This window comes from Pseudorasbora parva, chromosome 23, assembly GCF_024679245.1.
Source record: "Pseudorasbora parva isolate DD20220531a chromosome 23, ASM2467924v1, whole genome shotgun sequence".
NCBI lineage: Eukaryota > Metazoa > Chordata > Actinopteri > Cypriniformes > Gobionidae > Pseudorasbora > Pseudorasbora parva.
This window is the reverse complement of record NC_090194.1, coordinates 23,447,869-23,466,543: the sequence shown is the minus strand read 5'-3', so window position 1 is coordinate 23,466,543 and position 18,675 is coordinate 23,447,869. Positions and strand designations below refer to the sequence as shown.

The window sequence follows — 18,675 nt, the reverse complement described above, 5'->3', positions numbered from 1 at the left end:
GGCTGACGAAGAGGAGTCTCCATTCGATTCATTTCCATTCTCCATTCTCCATTTAATTGATTTAATGCTAATAATACATGTACCTAATACATTTAATTGACATAATAACAGACAGGACTAGTTTTATAAATACATTTTTTTTTTTCAGAGCAGGGTGTGTGCATAGCAATAGTAAACGTGTTTATGCATATTCTCGCTTTGATAATTCAAAGGTATAATCGGATATGATGACATTGAAAAGCAAAAGCCAGTGAAAGCAAAAGTAAATTTATTTGAGGGTCAATGTTTCCACACGAAAACCCCCCCCCCCCCCAATATAATTTAATTAAATTATGCAGATAAGCGTTAAATGTATTTAACAGACAGGTAACTTTTGTGAGAGACTTTAATCTCAATAAGTTTTTAACCTGGTTAAAAAAAGAAGAAGAATTTACATTTTTTTTCATCCAGTCACATGTGCCTATATAACTAAATTTACATTTTAAGAAATCAGTTCTCAACTCATTAAAAATGTAACCGTTAAAACATTCTACATAAGTGTTTACAGGATTCTACATAAGCATCTATGTAAGCGTTTACACGATTGTTCCTTTAATTTTCTGAGTATCATAGCTAAAAATTTCCCTTGTTTTCCAAAGTAAATGTATTTGAGGCATTTCAATGTATGCATAAAGCAAAATTTCATTGTTTTATAAGAAACAGCTTGTGATTTTATAAAGCTGTGCTTTAGACTCACAAAGTACTTATGATGTTTAAGGGAAAAGAATGGCATTTTCTTTGATACCAGTTCTCAATGCAATGGAGAATATTTAAACGTACAAGTAACGTTTTTTCCCCCCAAGAGCGTTAATAAAAGCAGCACATTTTTATCACAATTATATTGTCTAGACTTACACACAAAATGTTAAAAAGGGCCAAGATGAAGCATTCAAATACACATATACACAACATTTCCTTTAACAGGACAAAAATGAAAGAAAATGGATGAAAAACTGATGCTGTCTGGCACTAATAGTGTATTAAAGTCAGTATGTAAATTAACTAGAATTAACACATATTTATGAATTCTTACACATTCTAAAGTTTAAGACATGGCATTATGTTACAATGTGCATTTGAAAAAATAATGTATATATACAGCAAGACCACTATCGTTGTAAAGCATTAAATATATTTCCAAAGATTGTTTCCAATACACAACATGTAAATATGTGCAGATAATCAGTTGACTTAAACATACAATTTAAAGTTTCTGGACAAAATGTAAGAACAATTTCAGTGACAAACTAGTATTATACTGTAGAAACTGGACAGGGACAAATGCAGAAAGCACCCTCTTGAAAAGCAGTGTCACATCCTCTGTTCAAACATAAAAATATACTGAAAATGAACAGTTACAGGATAATTAAAAAAAAGTGCTCATCTAAAGCAGGCTTTCTAATGAGCAAATCCACTTTGGAAGACTAGGATATGTTAATGCTATATCACAAATTAATCAAATTCACAAACTGAAAGAGTGGGTAAATGTGAAGTAATGTGTAATATAATTTCATTGATTTCAAAGGATTTTTGACTTGCAGTCAGCAAGGCGTCAAATAAATTGCAAAACAGCACTTTTTTTCCATAAAGTGAAAGTCAAATGTTTCAACACATTTTTTTTTTTGTAAATATCTTGTTTTCCAGAGAAGAAATAAAGGCATACAGATTTGGAACATCGTGAGGTTGCTGGAATGATGACAAATTTTAATTTTGAGGTCAACAACACACATTACAATGTCTAGGTTTACTATTTATTTCAGTCCTGGTTCTGTCCCTGCATTGAGGTTGGGAAAGAATCAATTCTTTAGGAGAAAAAAATAAATAAAAGCAGTGAAACTAGCACAATATGTATCACAACAGAGAGCCACAGGAAGAACAACAAATAATAAATAAGCACATTGCATAGTGTATAAGCTCCTTTTAGTGTTTTGTGTGATGTAGCATGCTTAATGTTTAGTGTCTTTAGGGTGTGTAGTTCACATAACATCCACTACATTGAAAATCCAATCTTGGTAAGTCACTTTCATACCCCGCAGTGCTAAATCACCTTTACAGCACATCTGCTAAAGTAAAAAAAAAAAAACATATATATATACAAGGTACATTGATAGATATACAATTATTGCACACCACGTCATTTGTTTTTTCACAATATTATATATATATATATATATATATATATATATATATATATATATTGTGAAAAAACAAATGACATGTAGTGTGCAATAATTGTATATCTATCAATGTACCTTGTGTGCCCTGTCATTCATATATATTGCGTGCTAACTGCAGGAGGACAGCTGAAGTGACATGAACAACCTTTTACTTTTAGGCCCATGAAAACAAACAAAAAATAAAATGAAGAATTTGCAGCGAGCACTGCTGAGGGAATGTTTCCCTTTTTAGGGTGTCTGAGATCCAGATCTTTTGAAGCTACCCAGCAGACTCTGAACACCCTTCTTCACACTCGAGCCTACCCGGCGGGCGACAGAATCGGCAGGTGGGCCAGGCAGACAAGAGCTGCTACTGTTGGGAGGTCGAGCGTCCAAACACTTCTGATACCTCAGCTGTAAATTATGGTAAATATAATTTAAACTCATAGAAGAACAGCAACATATTTAAACTTAAACTTAGCTATTTGATTATATAAACTCTGCACAAACATGGTCAAAAGAATTGGCAGTGACATAAAATAAGTGTTTCCTGCTTATTTTGTATTTGCTGGTTTAGTATGTTTTGTTGATTCACATCTTCACTTTTTTTATTATTGTGTGGAGTGATTGATGCATTTTAAATCATTTCAAAAGGCTTCATTGGCCAAAAAAAAAAGAAAAAAAGAAAGAAACTCACAAACATTTTATTTCACATTTTTTTCACTTATAGTAAATAAGATGATTTTTTTTATCAAATTGTGTTGAATTTTTACTGTATTTGATTAACTAAAGCTTGCTCTAAACATATCCTTACCATGCAGGCAGCCTGTACGGCCTCACTTAGACTGGCTGCGTTAGGATCGCACCAGAACATGTGACAGATAAAATCTCCAGGTCCCTCTGCCATGATGAAAGCAAACGTGTGCACATCCTTCCCGACTCCCATAAACGACAGGAAACGCACGCGACACTCTGAAAGAACGTCCTCTGCCTGTGTTTGTGACATTGAGAGGTGCAATGTCAGTACAGTTAATCATCTAAGCAGATTTTTATAATACAGCATTATGTATTATATGATATGATACTGAGTACTGGAAGATTGTCAGACACAAACTTGACCTCAGAAGTTAGAATGGTGAGTGTAGCGGATGCCACGTTAACAATTACAGCTGTCCAATCTTCCTTGTCTTTGTTGATGAGGGCCGTTTCCAATGCTACATTAATAACGTCCATGCCTTCAGGAGACACATACCAACACAACAACTCTGATTTTAGGCAGCTAACTTTGATTTGAACATGACGATAAATGCTATTTTGAGTGCTTAGATGTGATGACATAGCCACGTAAAAACATGCGTCAACAAATCGCAAACAAATAAAATGTCTTGGTTACGTATGGTAACCTTCGTTCCCTGGAGGAGGGAATGGAGACGTTTCTTCGGATGTCACCGATGAATTGAGGATCACTTCTGGGAGCCCCTATCAGCTTCGAGATATAGAGAACGGCCAATGACTATTGCCTTGCGTGCTTGGCATATCGCACCACGCCCCGCAGCACAGGCATAAAACGTAAGTGATCGCAAATTGTTTTTCACTGAGGAGCCGAACTAGTGACTCGGCCTGCAGTGATGGTACAGTGATGGTCCCTCCTTCAGGGAACAAGGGTTACCATACGTAACCAAAAAGTTCCCTTTCAGTCGGTCATGTTCGATGTACGTCACCAACGAATTGGGATCCCTTTGGAAAACGCCACAGTTACTACCACTTCCAGCGCCCCGCGAGAGCCCCTCAGGCCCTGTCTGTTTTGGGCGAAGAAATTCACGCATGGACTGGCCGTGGGCAATACAAGATACAGATGTCCCAGGGGTGGCCCTGGCCATTGTAGGCGGGGGAGCAAAACCAGACTGAGACGGCAGAGCCGGGAAAGACACGGGGGAGCCGTAGGGAGTAGTACCGTATAATTAGTTTCTATATAATAGACATATGGGAATAGACATACGGGATCGCCGTGGGGGTCACAACATATGGAACCTAGCCCAACAAGTTCCAACAATGCATACGAGTGTTAGACCTGGCGTCGGACGCTACGCCACGTCCGGCTGCCGCGGGGTTGCGGAGGACTCAACAGCGAAAACCCTCACGGGGAAGGCGAGACAAACAGCGCGCTGACGTGATCCCATTCTCCTGAGAGAACATTTATCATCCACGAATGCAATCTCAACATTATGCAAGAGGGCTAGTGGCCGTCAGGACAGGAAACGAGCGGGTGGAATGACGTCTTGAAAAAGACGCAGTGTTTCCACCTGCGCTGCTCTTTTAGAAGAAAACTTGCTCTTTTAAATGTGCTGAAGCACCTAGGAACAACCGCGGCAGAACACAGGAGAGAAGTGCAGTCCTGTGTATATGCACTCACCATTTGGTATGCACTCAACAAACCAACAGTGCTGTGAAAACAGCAGGTTATAACTGTATCAGTGAGCTCGCGGCCGTCGCTGATCTCACCCAGCACTCAAAGAAGCCTCTTCTCTCATTCTCTCTCTGCTTAAGCAGGAACAGTCTTCTTCATCAACACCATGTTCGGCTCCGAAGTGAATGACAATAGTGCGTTGCGATTGCTTCCGCTTTATGCCTGTGCTGTGGGGCGGGCTTGCGATATGCCAAGCACACACCGATCAATGGCCCCAGTCAATGGCCCCATCTCTATATCTCGAAGCTGATAGGGGCTCCCAGAAGTGATCCCCAATTTGTTGGTGACGTATGTCGAACGTGACCGACTGAAAGGGAACAAACATGCATTTTGTATATAATAGCATGAGTAAGGTGTTAATGAACCAAGGGCATCCTACCAACTGGCTTTGTTACTTGCACACGACCCAAATACCAAACCTGGAAGCGCTGGACCAACTCGTTCTTGGGAGCTGGGAACTCTGGAGGAGAAAAGATCAGAGTCATTCAGCAAAACAATATTAATTTAAAAAGGTGAGAGAACACCTTATGTAACATCTTATGTTATAATTTAAAAACAACAAAAAACCAAGTGTAGTCAAACCCAACACTTGCAACAGCGTAAAATACTGTATAACATTTAGATCCGCACTGGAGATCATCCACAAAACAAAAGCTAAATTTAGCATATCTGTCATTTTACCCTGGAAAGGGATGTCCCTAGGTCTGGAGGGCTCAGTGTTTAATCTGCTGGAAGGCTTCCTCTGGGCCATGATCTGGAGAAATACATAAATAAAGGCAAACTATTAACAAAAAATACATGGATATTACTGAATTTCCAGTCATGAGTGGGATGATTGCACGTTGCAGGATCAAAGCGTAAGCCACACAAATGCAAACAGAAGTAGTGACACTTGCTACATTGCTTATATTGTGTGTATGATGTACAATGTGTCATAGAACGATTAACTGCATTTGCAATAATATTGTGATATGATAAAACAATTTTGTAACCTCAAAGGCTGTGATTACACTGTTTTAGAAACACCCGCATTCTGTTTGCTTCCACGTTCTCTCACACCATAAAATAATCTTTCATAACGTTCGGAAAGGTTAAAGCAAATCACAATGACATTCACAGGCTTCATTGCACAGGATATGTGCTGTGCAGGGGCGTAGCTAGCAATTTTGGACCCTATGAAAGAATATGAGCTTGTCCGGCGAGTCCGGCGGTTAAGTAGAGAAGTTTAGATAAATGGGTTTGAGCGACCGACTATCAATATTTAACCTGACAAAAATATATTTATTCAGTGTTGTCAACATTATATTTCACCTGCAGCAGCATTGTAAAATTTTGTAATGACACGTTTGGCCACAGGGTATATACAGCAATCCTTAAGTTAAATTTACTACTTTTTAATACCTTTTTTACTACCTTGAGAATATTTTTTAAAACCATCACAACACTGAATTGCAAGTGTTAATCAGCGACCTTTCTGTTATTTACACAGATTTTGACATATATAGCATAAAAAAAGAATAGATTTAGAATCGACACCAGGAGGAAATCTGTCATAAGTTATCATTCAGACACAGTAAAATAGATCTCAACATTCACAAAGGTTGGTTAAGGAGAAGCATTACGCAATTAAATTATTTAGTGTTTTTTTTCCGACAACAAAACCTGAGCCAAATATTACATTTCTATAACTGTGGTAAGTTGTTGAATTTAACAAAATACTAAAAACTAGTGCTGTCAATCGATTAAAAACTTTAACTAGATTAATCACACATTTTTTCTGTGATTAATCGCAATAAAAAAGAAATGTTTTTGTACGTTTTTAATATTAATGTAGAAACAATATAAAGACAGTGTATTTTAAATACTTGTTTAAATGGCATCTTTTTATGAATGAAGGCCAGTAGCCTATTACTGATATTAATACAGCTACTGATTTTTTTTTTTTTTTTTACATTTATTATTAGGCTTCAAAAATATAACAGTTCTTAATTTAAGTAAACTTAAAACAATGCTAACATAAACCCATAATAAATGTCATGTTTCCTGCCCTTCCTGTCTTAACAGTTAGGAAATATACAGCAATTTAATAAAGTTATCAAAGTTATATGCAGTCTGCACCGCATAAACTATAAATTAAATAGTTAATCCTTATTAAAGCTACAAAAGTTATTTAGTCAAGAGCAGCGAGTCATTTTCTCCGTTACCTGACAGGAAGCTTTATTGGCTGCTGTCCCTTTAAGAGCAGACAGACACGCGGATCTCACTGTTTATGTACTGTCCAGTGGTGGAATGTAACGAAGTACAAATACTTCGTTACTTTACTTAAGTACATTTTTTACGTATCTGTACTTTACTTAAGTAGAATAAATAGTGCATACTTTTTACTTTTACTTCGTTACATTTTGCAGCAAATATTTTTCTTTCTACTCCACTACATTTCTACAACGTTTCGTTAGATTTTCGTTACATTTTCTGTAGGGATGCACGATATTGGATTTTTGCCGATATCCGATATGCCGATATTTTTCAGCTCATTTTGGCCGATGCCGATATATGTTTATTTTTTCCCTTTGTTTGGAAACAACACCATTTTGAGCAAAAACTATTTTTTTTCATTCTGGTTTCAGATTTCTGAGGTCTCCTTAATAAAAGAATTCTTGTTGAAGATAAATACATTTTAATAAAGTTCTTTTTATGATAAGAGTATATTAAAAGCTCTGAAAATAACAATAATAAAGTCAGTAATTTTTCACCCCAGATGCAGCTGTAACCTTAATATTGTATTTTTGGATTTAACGTTTGTGCACATGAAGTGGGGGTGGCATGACATCCATTGATGCTGTCTTTTAATTCTACAATTATTGTAGAGCTCCTTGGATTATTTTTCATCATCCATTTCATAAAATTTTATTACAGATTAATACACTGTATATAAAAGTATTTAATTTACAAGTGTCATGCTTGTGATTTATGACATCATTACTGATTTGTTTATTCTGAACAAGAAGTAACTTCAATTTATTTGTGTATTCTACTTTTCATTGTATTAGTGTAACAACAGCGCACCCACTACATGTATAAATATATAGCGGTCTAGCTGGAGGGCACTAGGACCTGGAGAAGCTTCTGCTACTGTGGAGGCTGCCGCATGCGCTAGAGAGTGGGGAGACGCGATTGGGCTTGTTTTGGGTTCGTTTTGTTGTGAAAACGTTGACTGCTGACGGTCACGTCCTTCTGTACGTGCATTCAGAAATTCAAGGCAGCATTTAAAAACAGTCAATATAAATCACTGTACATGCAATGTATTTTCTTGTTTTCACTTGAAGAATGACTGCAGTGCTGACATGGTCTCATCTGTAGCACTCCTTGCACACATGAGTTATTGCAGGCGCATATCAACACGTTATCATATCGGCAAGGCATATCGGCATAATGTTTTCATATCCACCGATGCCGATTTTTATATTTTAAGCGTTTATCGGCCGATTCCGATGTCGTGCCGATAATATCGTGCATCCCTAATTTTCTGATCAGTTTCAGGGCTCGAGATTAAGGCTTGCCCGGATAATATAATGTACGTTAACGTTATAGGCTAATGAATTGACGGTTGCGCTGTTGAGGCTCGCGCAGCCTCTCGAGGAGAAATGTAAACAAATCAGCCCCGCTTACACAAAGAAACTCAGTAAAATACTATGTTAAAAATTCTAAATGTTTAGTTTTTATATTTTATAACAGTTAAAAAAAACATCACATGACACAACCAACGAGTGTAGTTTTCCTGAATACCATCACGACAGAAAATGTGACACTGATTTCATTTGACAGTTCCATAAACAATGAATTAACATCAAGTCACTTACATTTTACTGATTGCTTTATTGCTTTTGTTCTATTTCAGCAGCGAAAATATTTCCAAGATCAGATTTCCATATCCGAACCACAACGTATTGCACAGCAACAGTGCGTTACTGAATCAAAGATTCAATGCCCTATTCATAAACGACTGCCTCATTTATGAACGAATCAGCCGTTTGAACGAATCGACTCAATGACTCTCTCATAAGGTTTCACCTGCCGCCATCTACTGGTGGTTTAGTTAACTTTTTTTTAGTTAAAACAATCTCATAGCATTTAGTGCAGTTGTAATTTTTCAGTGTCAATTATTTAATTTGATTGGTAACAACCCTATTGTATCTTATTCTAATTTAATTTATTAATCAAATTTAAGAATATAAAGGGAAAGCTGAAGCAAAGCCTATATTTAATAAGATTAGGGGAAAATGTCCTTAATAAAAGGTAAAAATATCATAAATATGAAGATTTAAATACATCAAAGCTGATGAGAATGTTGCTTCAGAAAAATGACATTTAACTTTGCAGATAACCAGAATTGTAAGGCAGAATGTAAACTATAGGCAACAGATGGTAAGAACAATTACATTAACCCAAAACTAACTCAATTAAAATGCCACCACTCATACTGTTTTCTTCTTTTTAATTATTAGAATTAGACATTAAGAGAATACATTTTTATGCAAGTACTTTTACTTTTAATACTTAAAGTACATTTAAAAACAGGTACTTTTTACTTTTTACTTAAGTAGGGTTGTTGTTGTTGTAGTACTTCTACTTTTACTAAAGTAAATATATTTCTGGTTACTTGTACTTTTACTTAAGTACTGAGATTCAGTACTTTCTCCACCACTGGTACTGTCTATGGATCGCGCCTCATTCTCTCACAACTCTTTTTGTTCATTTTAGACTATATATTTGGCCTTAAATTTGACAATTTTGATTTATCACTTTTTAATACTTTTTAAAATCCCGCGGACACCCTGGGCCATTAACTTTTAAATGCATCATTACATTTAAAGGGTCATGAAACCCCCCTGCTGCAGCTGTGTTTTTTCACACCTTCGATTTGAAAAAGCTTGTTAAAAGGGGAGTGGTCGACTGTGAAAAGGTGGGATGGTATTGTGTGGAAAGAGGGAATGGTTTGCATAAATAGGGGAGTGTCATAGGTGCATTAAGATTAGCGATACCAACAGCAGCAGTTACAGCGGTTCTGAGACATGTTCTTGGTTCCCGTTGGCATTGTTTACCACAGTGAGATTAAATGAGCGATGAGTACAGCGAATGAGAGAGCTATGAGTGGCGTGCAGCAGAGATCGCAAATCATTCAGCTCTTCAAAGTTCAAACCAGCATAATTCAGTGAGAAATGAAAATAAATGTTATTCAGCATGACGAAATATTTTGCAAACGTGATAAAACTATATTTGTACAAATATGCACGCTGTTTGGCAAGATGAACAACGCGCCGACGTGATAAGAGAACGTGAACCACCCAACATGCGATGCGACAGAGATGTGTAATTCTAGATCGCGGTAAAAGCGAAGGGGTTTGAGGCTTCATAGTGTCGACCGCGCATCTGAAGCAGAGCGACCCGCGCTGGGTTGCCGTGACGATCCGCGCTGTATCACTCGGCAGCTAAATCTATATTTGTCCAAATATGCACACGTTTCATTAAGAGCCCGAACATATGCGGTTTAGTGCATGGCTGTGACCACAAATAAAACGGAGAGGACGTGGCTTTTGTTCATTAGCCTACAGATTACAGATTGGTTATTTTGCACTCCTGACATAGATAGTCAACGCTTGGAGGTTCGGCGTGCGATTCCTCAGGTGAATTTTACTCTACCGAGCCTTTGTAGCAAAGGCTTCCACAGACGGCGCCGGTTACAGCTCGCTCGGCGCCCTTTACGTTACTTCGTATCAGCACAACGCCAAGCTTTTCTCCGTGACTTTTACGCACGCTGCTTCCAAAACTTCCCCACCATATCTCTACAATAATGATGTAAGACGAGCCTGACAGAGGTGACTGTCTCATGCATATTAACTAAATTATCTTGTATGCATACTACAGCGCAGGGATTGGACTGAATGAGCTTTATGTCATGAATATATATCGAGAATCGCTCGGAGCGGCCGACGTCAGCATGTGCCCAGTAGCCCATACTTGGGCCGAAAAGGCCATGCCGACGTCAGCATTTGTGACGTTGCTCCGACTAAGCTTTTCAAACCGGAAGACAGAAATCGCTCTGAAAAATGCAAAAATAACTATTTTCACATATGAATACCATTAATGAGTACCCTTAGTGTTTTCAATGATGTGCAGCCTATACATATCTGTTTACATCTCAAAAAAAGTGTTTTGGGGTTTCATGACCCTTTAAACTGCAAACATATGAGGAGAGTCTCTGCATTAAAGACCCACAAATGGCAGATCAACGTGCAGCTACATTTCTCTCCGATACGGTAGGAGATTAATCTGCAGAGGTGGTAAAAGTACTCAAAAGTTATACTCGAGTGAAAGTATATATACCTAAATAAAAAAATACTCCAGTAAAAGTAGAAAGTCCTCCATTCAAACATCACTTGAGTAAAAGTACAAAAGTATCAGATTTAAAACGTACTCAAGTACCGAAAGTAAAAAGTAAATATTCAAATTAACTGTAAATATCAATAATTAAGCAGATAAAATCTTTTGGGACTGATATGCAATGCTTTAATTGAACAAATGATAAGATTAGATACTGCAATTAAGAATTTGGTAGATTTGCTATTAATAGGAGACAATGAAGCACCTTAACGCAGTATAGGAGTTAAACTTAAAATAGACATGCTCCATAACATTAGCTCCATCAAACAGATGAGGAGCAAGATACTATTAACTAATTCAAAATTAATTCAAAAGCCATAACCACAATGACATATTACGTAACAATTAGTTAATAGTCATGTGCCTCAACAACTAAAGTCATACTATAATTTTGCCAATTGTTATGATTAATGATGAATTAAACAGACAACTGAGAGTCGGAATGCATGGCTTTGAATACATGAATTTACATTATTAGTTCATGTAATATGTTATTAGGGAATTAATGATGTCATATTTAATTAATAGCAATTCATATATTACTTAATCTATTAATCATAGAGAATGTTCATTAGTTGCTGATGCAGTAATCATTAATAAATGGTTTAGTTCTTCATTAGTCATACATTAACTCATGATTATCTGTGCATTAGTTAGGCATGAATTATAATAGTGCACCTGTATTGTAAAATGTTACTGATGTTTTCATAGTAAATTGTGTGCCGCAAAATAAAAAAGTTGGGGAAACACTGAGCTAACGTTAGTGTGGCAAACCTGACTTGTCAGCTTTTCCAAGTCTATACCCGACTGGATCATCCATGAATGACCAGACCGGTTTGGAAATCAAGTGTAATAAATGCTTAATACTTGGAGCGGGCATGGGGAAATGTATTAGAGTAAAAAGTAAACTTTGCCTTTAATATTGTAGTGGAGTAAGAGTAAAAGTAGATGCAAATAAAATATACTCAAGTAAAGTACAGATCCCCGAAAAAAATACTTAAGTAAAGTATCAAAGTATTTTTACTTGATTACTTACCACCCCTGTTAATCTGAATGTGGAGGATTTGAACTGTGATGAATCTGATGATGATTGACAGGGCAGTTAAACGGTGACGGGATGCACGTAACCAAGCAACAGAGTCCATTAAAGATGGCGAAGTAGTATGTCCCGAAGCTTGCATACTTTTCTGCTACACACTCAGAAGTATATACTTTTTCTTCACAAAAAGAGTACATACTTTTAGGACATAGTATAAGTAGGCGAACTGGGACACAACAGTGGACTTCAGACAGAACGGTATCCCAGAATGCATCTCGCACCGACCAGCAAGTGTCAAAAGCGGACGAGAAAACCCGCAGAATTAAAAAATACTACAGTAAATGTGTCAAAAAAATGTAGTTTTAAGAATTTTTCAGTCGAGAATGTAGTTGTTTAAAACTCAAATCTGTGGTTTATTTATAAAGAGAGCGCCTTTTTGGCAATTTGATCTGGCGTTTTCGGCCTTCTGACGTCTGCCGCTGGCTCTGATGTCTCTGTGGTGGTTAAACATGAGATATACATGTCTTGTGTAGATCTAACAGGCGATCTTTGGTCTCATTAATCTTTAATTTGTTCCCTGACAGATCGTTTTGGCTGATTGCAGAGTGAAGTTTTTTTTTTAGGCTATTACCATTGTAGATAGCACTAACTTTGTTTGACTGGATTGTTCACTTTATTTCTTGTAAAGCTTCTTATACCTTTTACTTATAGGCTAATTTTATATCATTGATCACACATAAACTGACATTTAACAAAAAGAGACTGGGCTGTGTTTTATGTCATTTCATTTTATTAGAGTGAAAATCATATATGCACACTTGTCTGAAACACTTATTATTATTATTTAATGTAAATGAAATGAGGCAGGGTTTTTTTTTAGTTCGTTTTGTTAGATACATGCAGTGAAGATAATGCATTGCCTGCACTACATTTGTGTGGCTATATAAGGTTTCATTTTTTTAAATTTTTTTTTTAATGAAAATTAAAAGAGGCAGAGTGGTGTTTTATCATATATTTCGGTTTACTGTAGCCTAAAATACATAGGCCTACACTTTCAGTGACACTATGAAGAACGCTGCTGTTATCAGATCAGCATGACTTGAATTGTGTCCTGCCATCCTCGGGAGTTTGTTCTCCAGTCGAATTTGGCAAGTCTGAATTACACGGACGCAAGTCAGAAGTTTGCGTACTTGGTATTGAGAACCGTATATTCTAGGATACATTAAAACAAAATATGTCAAAAAACGATCTGCCTCTTTTGTTCTTTTAATTTAAAAAAATAATCATTTTAGGCTACAATAAAACGAAATTATGTCATAAAACGCCACTCTTCCTTTTTTCCATTAAAAAAATTAAATAAATCAATATTTTAGGCTACAATAAAACGAAATGTGTCAAAACGCTCGGTCCCTTTTCTCCATAAAAAAACTTAAGCATATAAACATATTATATTATAGATTATGCATGTATATTTATAACAAAATGAAATATAAAAACAACCCTGCCTCTTTTCTCATGTTTCTGATATCTGATTAAATACAATTGATAGCTAAATACAATTAATAGCTGATTAAATACAAAACCCAACAGATCACTCAGATCAGCAGGATCAAGTCAGTTAGAAATACCAAGAGTTCACTCAAAGCAAGGAGAGTCTGCTTTTAGTATTATGCCAGCCGCAGTTGGAACCAGCTTCCTGAACAGATCAGATGTACTCCAACAGTAGCCACATTCAAATCCAGACTCAAAACACATCTGTTTAGCTGTGCATTTACTGAATGAGCTCGGAGCACTGTATGTCCGACTGATTGCACCCTATCTTATCTCTTTATTCTTTTTATATTTGTTTTAGTTTACCTTTGTTTTAATATTTGGTTGCTGTTTCATGCATACTGAGCTTTTTACACTGTTAAAGACTTGGATTCCCATCCTAAACATAGACAAAGTTTCAAAAACTAATGTTGGACGTTTGATAGAGTATTTCTGTGTCAAAAATACTCCTTCCGGTTTCTCAAAAGTTTCGGAGAATTTTTTTTCGAGTATGGGTCGACTTGACGTTAATAGAACGGAAGGTCCTTGTATGGGCCGTACGGGTAGGGTGCGCGCGCGTGACTAGAGCGATGGTAAACACTCTCAACTGCAGATCCAGTCGTCCGTGAACACTTATGTCGGTTATAGTCCGCACCGCGCTCCACTTTATTCCTATGGTTGACGTCGAGCGACTTCAATGCTTCAGGACAGCATTCCGGGAAGGCAGCGCTGCATTAGAACCGATTTGAACGCAGAAATGACGGGAAGCTTCACACCATCGATTCAGTCGTCTCAAAGTGGATCTCCACGGTCACTGCTGTCACAGGACTTCACCAAATCATACCAAAGAAGAGTGTTTTTGACGGAGCGGTCCCAGCGATAAAGGTTCAAATGTCTGCTTCAAATGTCTCTGCTATTGGCTAACATCGCATGAGTAAACATCAGTAAAGGACACGATCGCGTGCTTCGTCATTCAAATGCGCTAACGGTTACTCCACTGCTGTTCTCTGTATAATGTTACACTAGGCTGACGTGCAAAACCGTTTTGCTTGCTAAGGTCTAATGCTAGGGATGAGTCACGATTTTCGAATATTCAATTAGTTGATTTAATTATAGAATATCGAATAGGCTGTGCGATTGTCGTCTAAAAAAAATCCACGTTTGCGGCGCTGATGCGGTGGTGACGTGTTAATGTAACCAGCGGGTGGCACGCGCTGTCAAAACCGCACGTAAAAGCTGTCAATCAATTCTCACACAACAGAAGAAGAACACATCGTCTCATACGCACACTACGTAGTCACAATGTCGAATAAGAGTTCTGTGTGGAGTTCTTATAATAAAATTAATGAAAAAGAAGTGCAGTGCAAACTCTGCCATGCGAAGCTTGCTTATCATAGGTCAACCACTACAATGCACAGTCATCTGAGAGCAAAGCACCCAACAGGTCCATCCACAGGAAAGCAGCAATCAGTGGCTAGTTTTATGATCCGATCAACCAAGTCGGATGCTAGACGGGCAGAGCAAACAACGGCCCTCATCACGAAGATGATCGCTGATATGCTTCCGATCAGCTTTGTAGAAAGTTAAAAGATACAACTTATTATACAAATAAAATGTATGAATTAGGTCTTATTTAATTCTATAAACTATAATACTGATCTGCCAACATTGTCGCTATATGATAAATTAAAATAAGCTGATAACATCACTGTTTTCTCCAGTAGCCTACGACTGTAGGCCTACAGCCAAAACTAATTTTGTCGCAATATTATCCTGTTTGACACTGTGAAGCTGCTTTGACACAATCGTGATTGTAAAAGCGCTATATAAATAAAGTTTATTGATTGATTGATAGAAGGAGAGGGTTAGAAGTCTGATGGAGTTTGCAGAACCCGAGTTTACTGTCCCGTCTAGAAAGACGATCACTGCCAGACTGGAGAAACTTTTTGATGACCATGTAAGGGAGCTGCACAGTCAGTTAGGGATAGTTGAAAAAAATGGCACTGACAACAGATTCATGGACAGCTCGTTTATCCACATTACAGTGAATTAATTGTTAACACAGCCTATACCATAATGAATTAAACAGTCATCATTGGTCTCTCTCCCTCTCTTTCTTCATATATGTAGCCTTTAAACCGTTTTAAATTAATAGCGAATAAAAGCGATAACGGCCCAGTGGACAGATGTCTATCAATGATTTTTTTTTTTTTTTTTAACGAAACATGCAAACATATCACCATTTATACAACAACAGCTAGAAAGTCGACAAAGCAATATCGGTCAGAATTAGGCCTACTGTAGCCTAATCGGTAACCAGCATTGAGAAAAATGTAAAATGCTTATTCCTCGCTTAATTTTTTATATTTTTATATATATTTTATATTTTATATTGCACGTGAGATTATTTTAGCCGAACCAGACTCCTCTTTCTACAGCCTGGTTGCACGTGAGGGGAAAAAAAGCCTTCTTCCACTTAAGAGTTGTATAGCCTACTTTTAAGCACTTTTTATTTTAATATAGGCTATCTCTTTACATAAATATTATTGTCTACTTTAAAAAACTGATCTCGTTATTTTTCCAACCCAACTAATGATGCATCTGCGCTTTCTATATTGCGCATGAGGGAAAAAGCTTCCGTCCACTTGAGAATAGTTGTGCACTTTTAAACACTTTTTATTTTACTATATCTCTTTACATAAATATTTTTTATCCTTAAACTGTAATTTCGTTATTTTACTAACCCAACTAATTAGCCTACTCAGTGCTTTCTAGGTTGCACGTGAGAGAAAAAGCTTCCTTCCATTAAGAGTTGTGTACTTTTAAGCACTTTTTAATTTAATATATTTCTTTATATAAATATTATTTTCTATTAAAAAATATATATAATTTCGTTATTTTTCTAACCCAATTAATGACTCCGCGCTTTCTATAGGCTATCGTTGCACGTGAGGGAAAAAAGCTTCCTTCCACTTAAGAAGAGTTTATGCACTTTATGTCGCTTTACATCATTTTTTTAACTTAGTTTTTTTAACTGTAATTTAGTTATTTTTCTGACCAAACTAATTACTCACCCGTGCTTGCAATAGGTTGCACGCACTTTTCTCGGAGATAGGGCTTCATTTTTGATTTAGCCTATTTTTATAAACGGTCGTTCGTGTAGCCTATAGTTCATGACCACTTTACAATATTTCATCAACATAGTTTATTTTGAAGCCTATTCTGTTTTCTTGTACAAAATAAAATATTTTAAGTTAAATGCAGAGTATAGCACTATTCGCACGGGATTAGTAGCCTATTATCTAGGGACCTCTGAAATTATACTCCCCCCACATCTGAGTTTTGCATATAAATAAAAAACGAAATTATGTTTATTAATTACTATAAAATAAACAAAACGATATCGATGCCTGTTTAATGATTTCATACAGCTAAATCTATAACGAAGTCTTGACATCATATCCGGGAGATAAGTCAGTAAATTCGAGTAAAATCACAGGCTTATCCCGTGCGAATGTGCGCCACGCAAAACTCCGATGTGGGGGAGTAATTTCTAAATCACAGAGGTCCCTAGATAATACTAATCCCGTGCGAATAGTGTTTAAGACGTATAAAAAAGACGAGAAAATCCATTTGTGTAGCCTGCCTGACACGGTATTTTCACAGATCTCATCTCTCATCATGTAGCCTATTTAAAATGGCATAATTGCATCAGTTATATTCTCAATTTAATTTACAGAGCCATCCCTACAAAGTTTTTAGGTTAACTATAGAAGAGACTATATAGAATTAGTGTGTGTCGCACTCGCAAGAACGGGCGCGTGGCATCAGGATAATTGCGTGATGTTGGTCAGCCTTCACGGCACAACCCTACTGTAGCCTACATTACGATGAACTTGAGTGCACATTAAATGAAAGGCATTTAGGAGATTATCCACACATTTTCCCCCAGCCTTTATTTGTTTGTGCTGACCACGCCACTATCAGAGACCCGGAGTTTAATTGACCAAAGTCTTTTATTTAAGGGGGGGGTGAAACACTCAGTTTCAGTCAATCTCATGTCAATCTTGAGTACCTATAGAGTAGTATTGCATCCTTCATATCTCCGAAAAGTCTTTAGTTTTATCATATTTATAAAAGAAATATAGGCTGTACCGAGTCTTTCCGGAAAAAACGAGTGCCTGGAGGCATAGTGTGGGCGGAGCTAAAGAATGATGAATGCGCACAAAGCAGTGACGTCCTCAAGCGTGGAGAAACCCATCTATCTCAGCTTATACAGATAATGATCCACAATCAAATCTGAGGCAGAAATAAATTGAACACGAGAAACGGCAACATCAGGACGTCCATCTCTGTGGTATGTACTGTATTTAGGGGCCTCTGTGTGTCTTTACTCGCAGTTTATGAGGACATGATTCGGTTTATGGACTATTGTATGTGACTAAGTTAGACCTTAGAAGTAGCAAGCAAAACGGTTTTGCACGTCAGAGTCAGACTAGTGTAAAGTTATACAGAACAACAATGGAGTAACCGTTAGCACATTTGAATGACGAAGCACGCGATCGTGTTTACTGATGTTTACTCACGCGACGGTAGCCAATAGCAGAGACATTTGAAACAGATTTACTCACCGGCTGCTTCCAAAGCAGGACCGAACCTTTATCGCTGGGACCGCTCTGTCAAAAACACACTTCTTTGGTATGATTTGGTGAAGTCCTGAAAGCAGTGGCGTGAAAATCCACTTTGAGACGCGACTGAAGCGATGCCTTGAAGCTTCCCGTCATTTCTGCGTTAAAATCGGTTCAAATGCAGCGCTGCCTTCCCGGAATGCTGTGCTGAAGCGTTGAAGTCGCTCGACGTCACCCATAGGAATAAAGTGGAGCGCGGCGCGCGACATAAGTGTTCACGGACGACTGGATCTGCAGCTGAGAGACTGTTTTCGGCGTGCATTTCCTCTCTCTCGATCTAGTCACGCGCGCGCGCGCACCTTGAAATGCACATCC

At 37.4% G+C, this 18,675-nt stretch overlaps 1 protein-coding gene across 2 annotated transcripts in view; it reads right to left on the bottom strand.

Annotated features, from left to right (window-relative positions):
• Positions 1-2,244: 2,244 nt before the first annotated feature.
• Positions 2,245-18,675, bottom strand: part of apbb1 (amyloid beta (A4) precursor protein-binding, family B, member 1 (Fe65)) — a 109,883-nt gene continuing 93,452 nt past the window's right edge. For both annotated transcript variants that reach the window (XM_067433052.1, XM_067433051.1), the window contains exons 10-14: positions 5,344-5,416; positions 5,042-5,122; positions 3,315-3,430; positions 3,010-3,186; positions 2,245-2,609 (exon numbers count right to left, since the gene is read on the bottom strand). In XM_067433052.1, the coding sequence (XP_067289153.1) occupies positions 2,445-2,609; positions 3,010-3,186; positions 3,315-3,430; positions 5,042-5,122; positions 5,344-5,416 (612 nt within the window). In that variant the 3' untranslated portion in view covers positions 2,245-2,444. The remainder of the gene's footprint in view (positions 2,610-3,009; positions 3,187-3,314; positions 3,431-5,041; positions 5,123-5,343; positions 5,417-18,675) is intronic.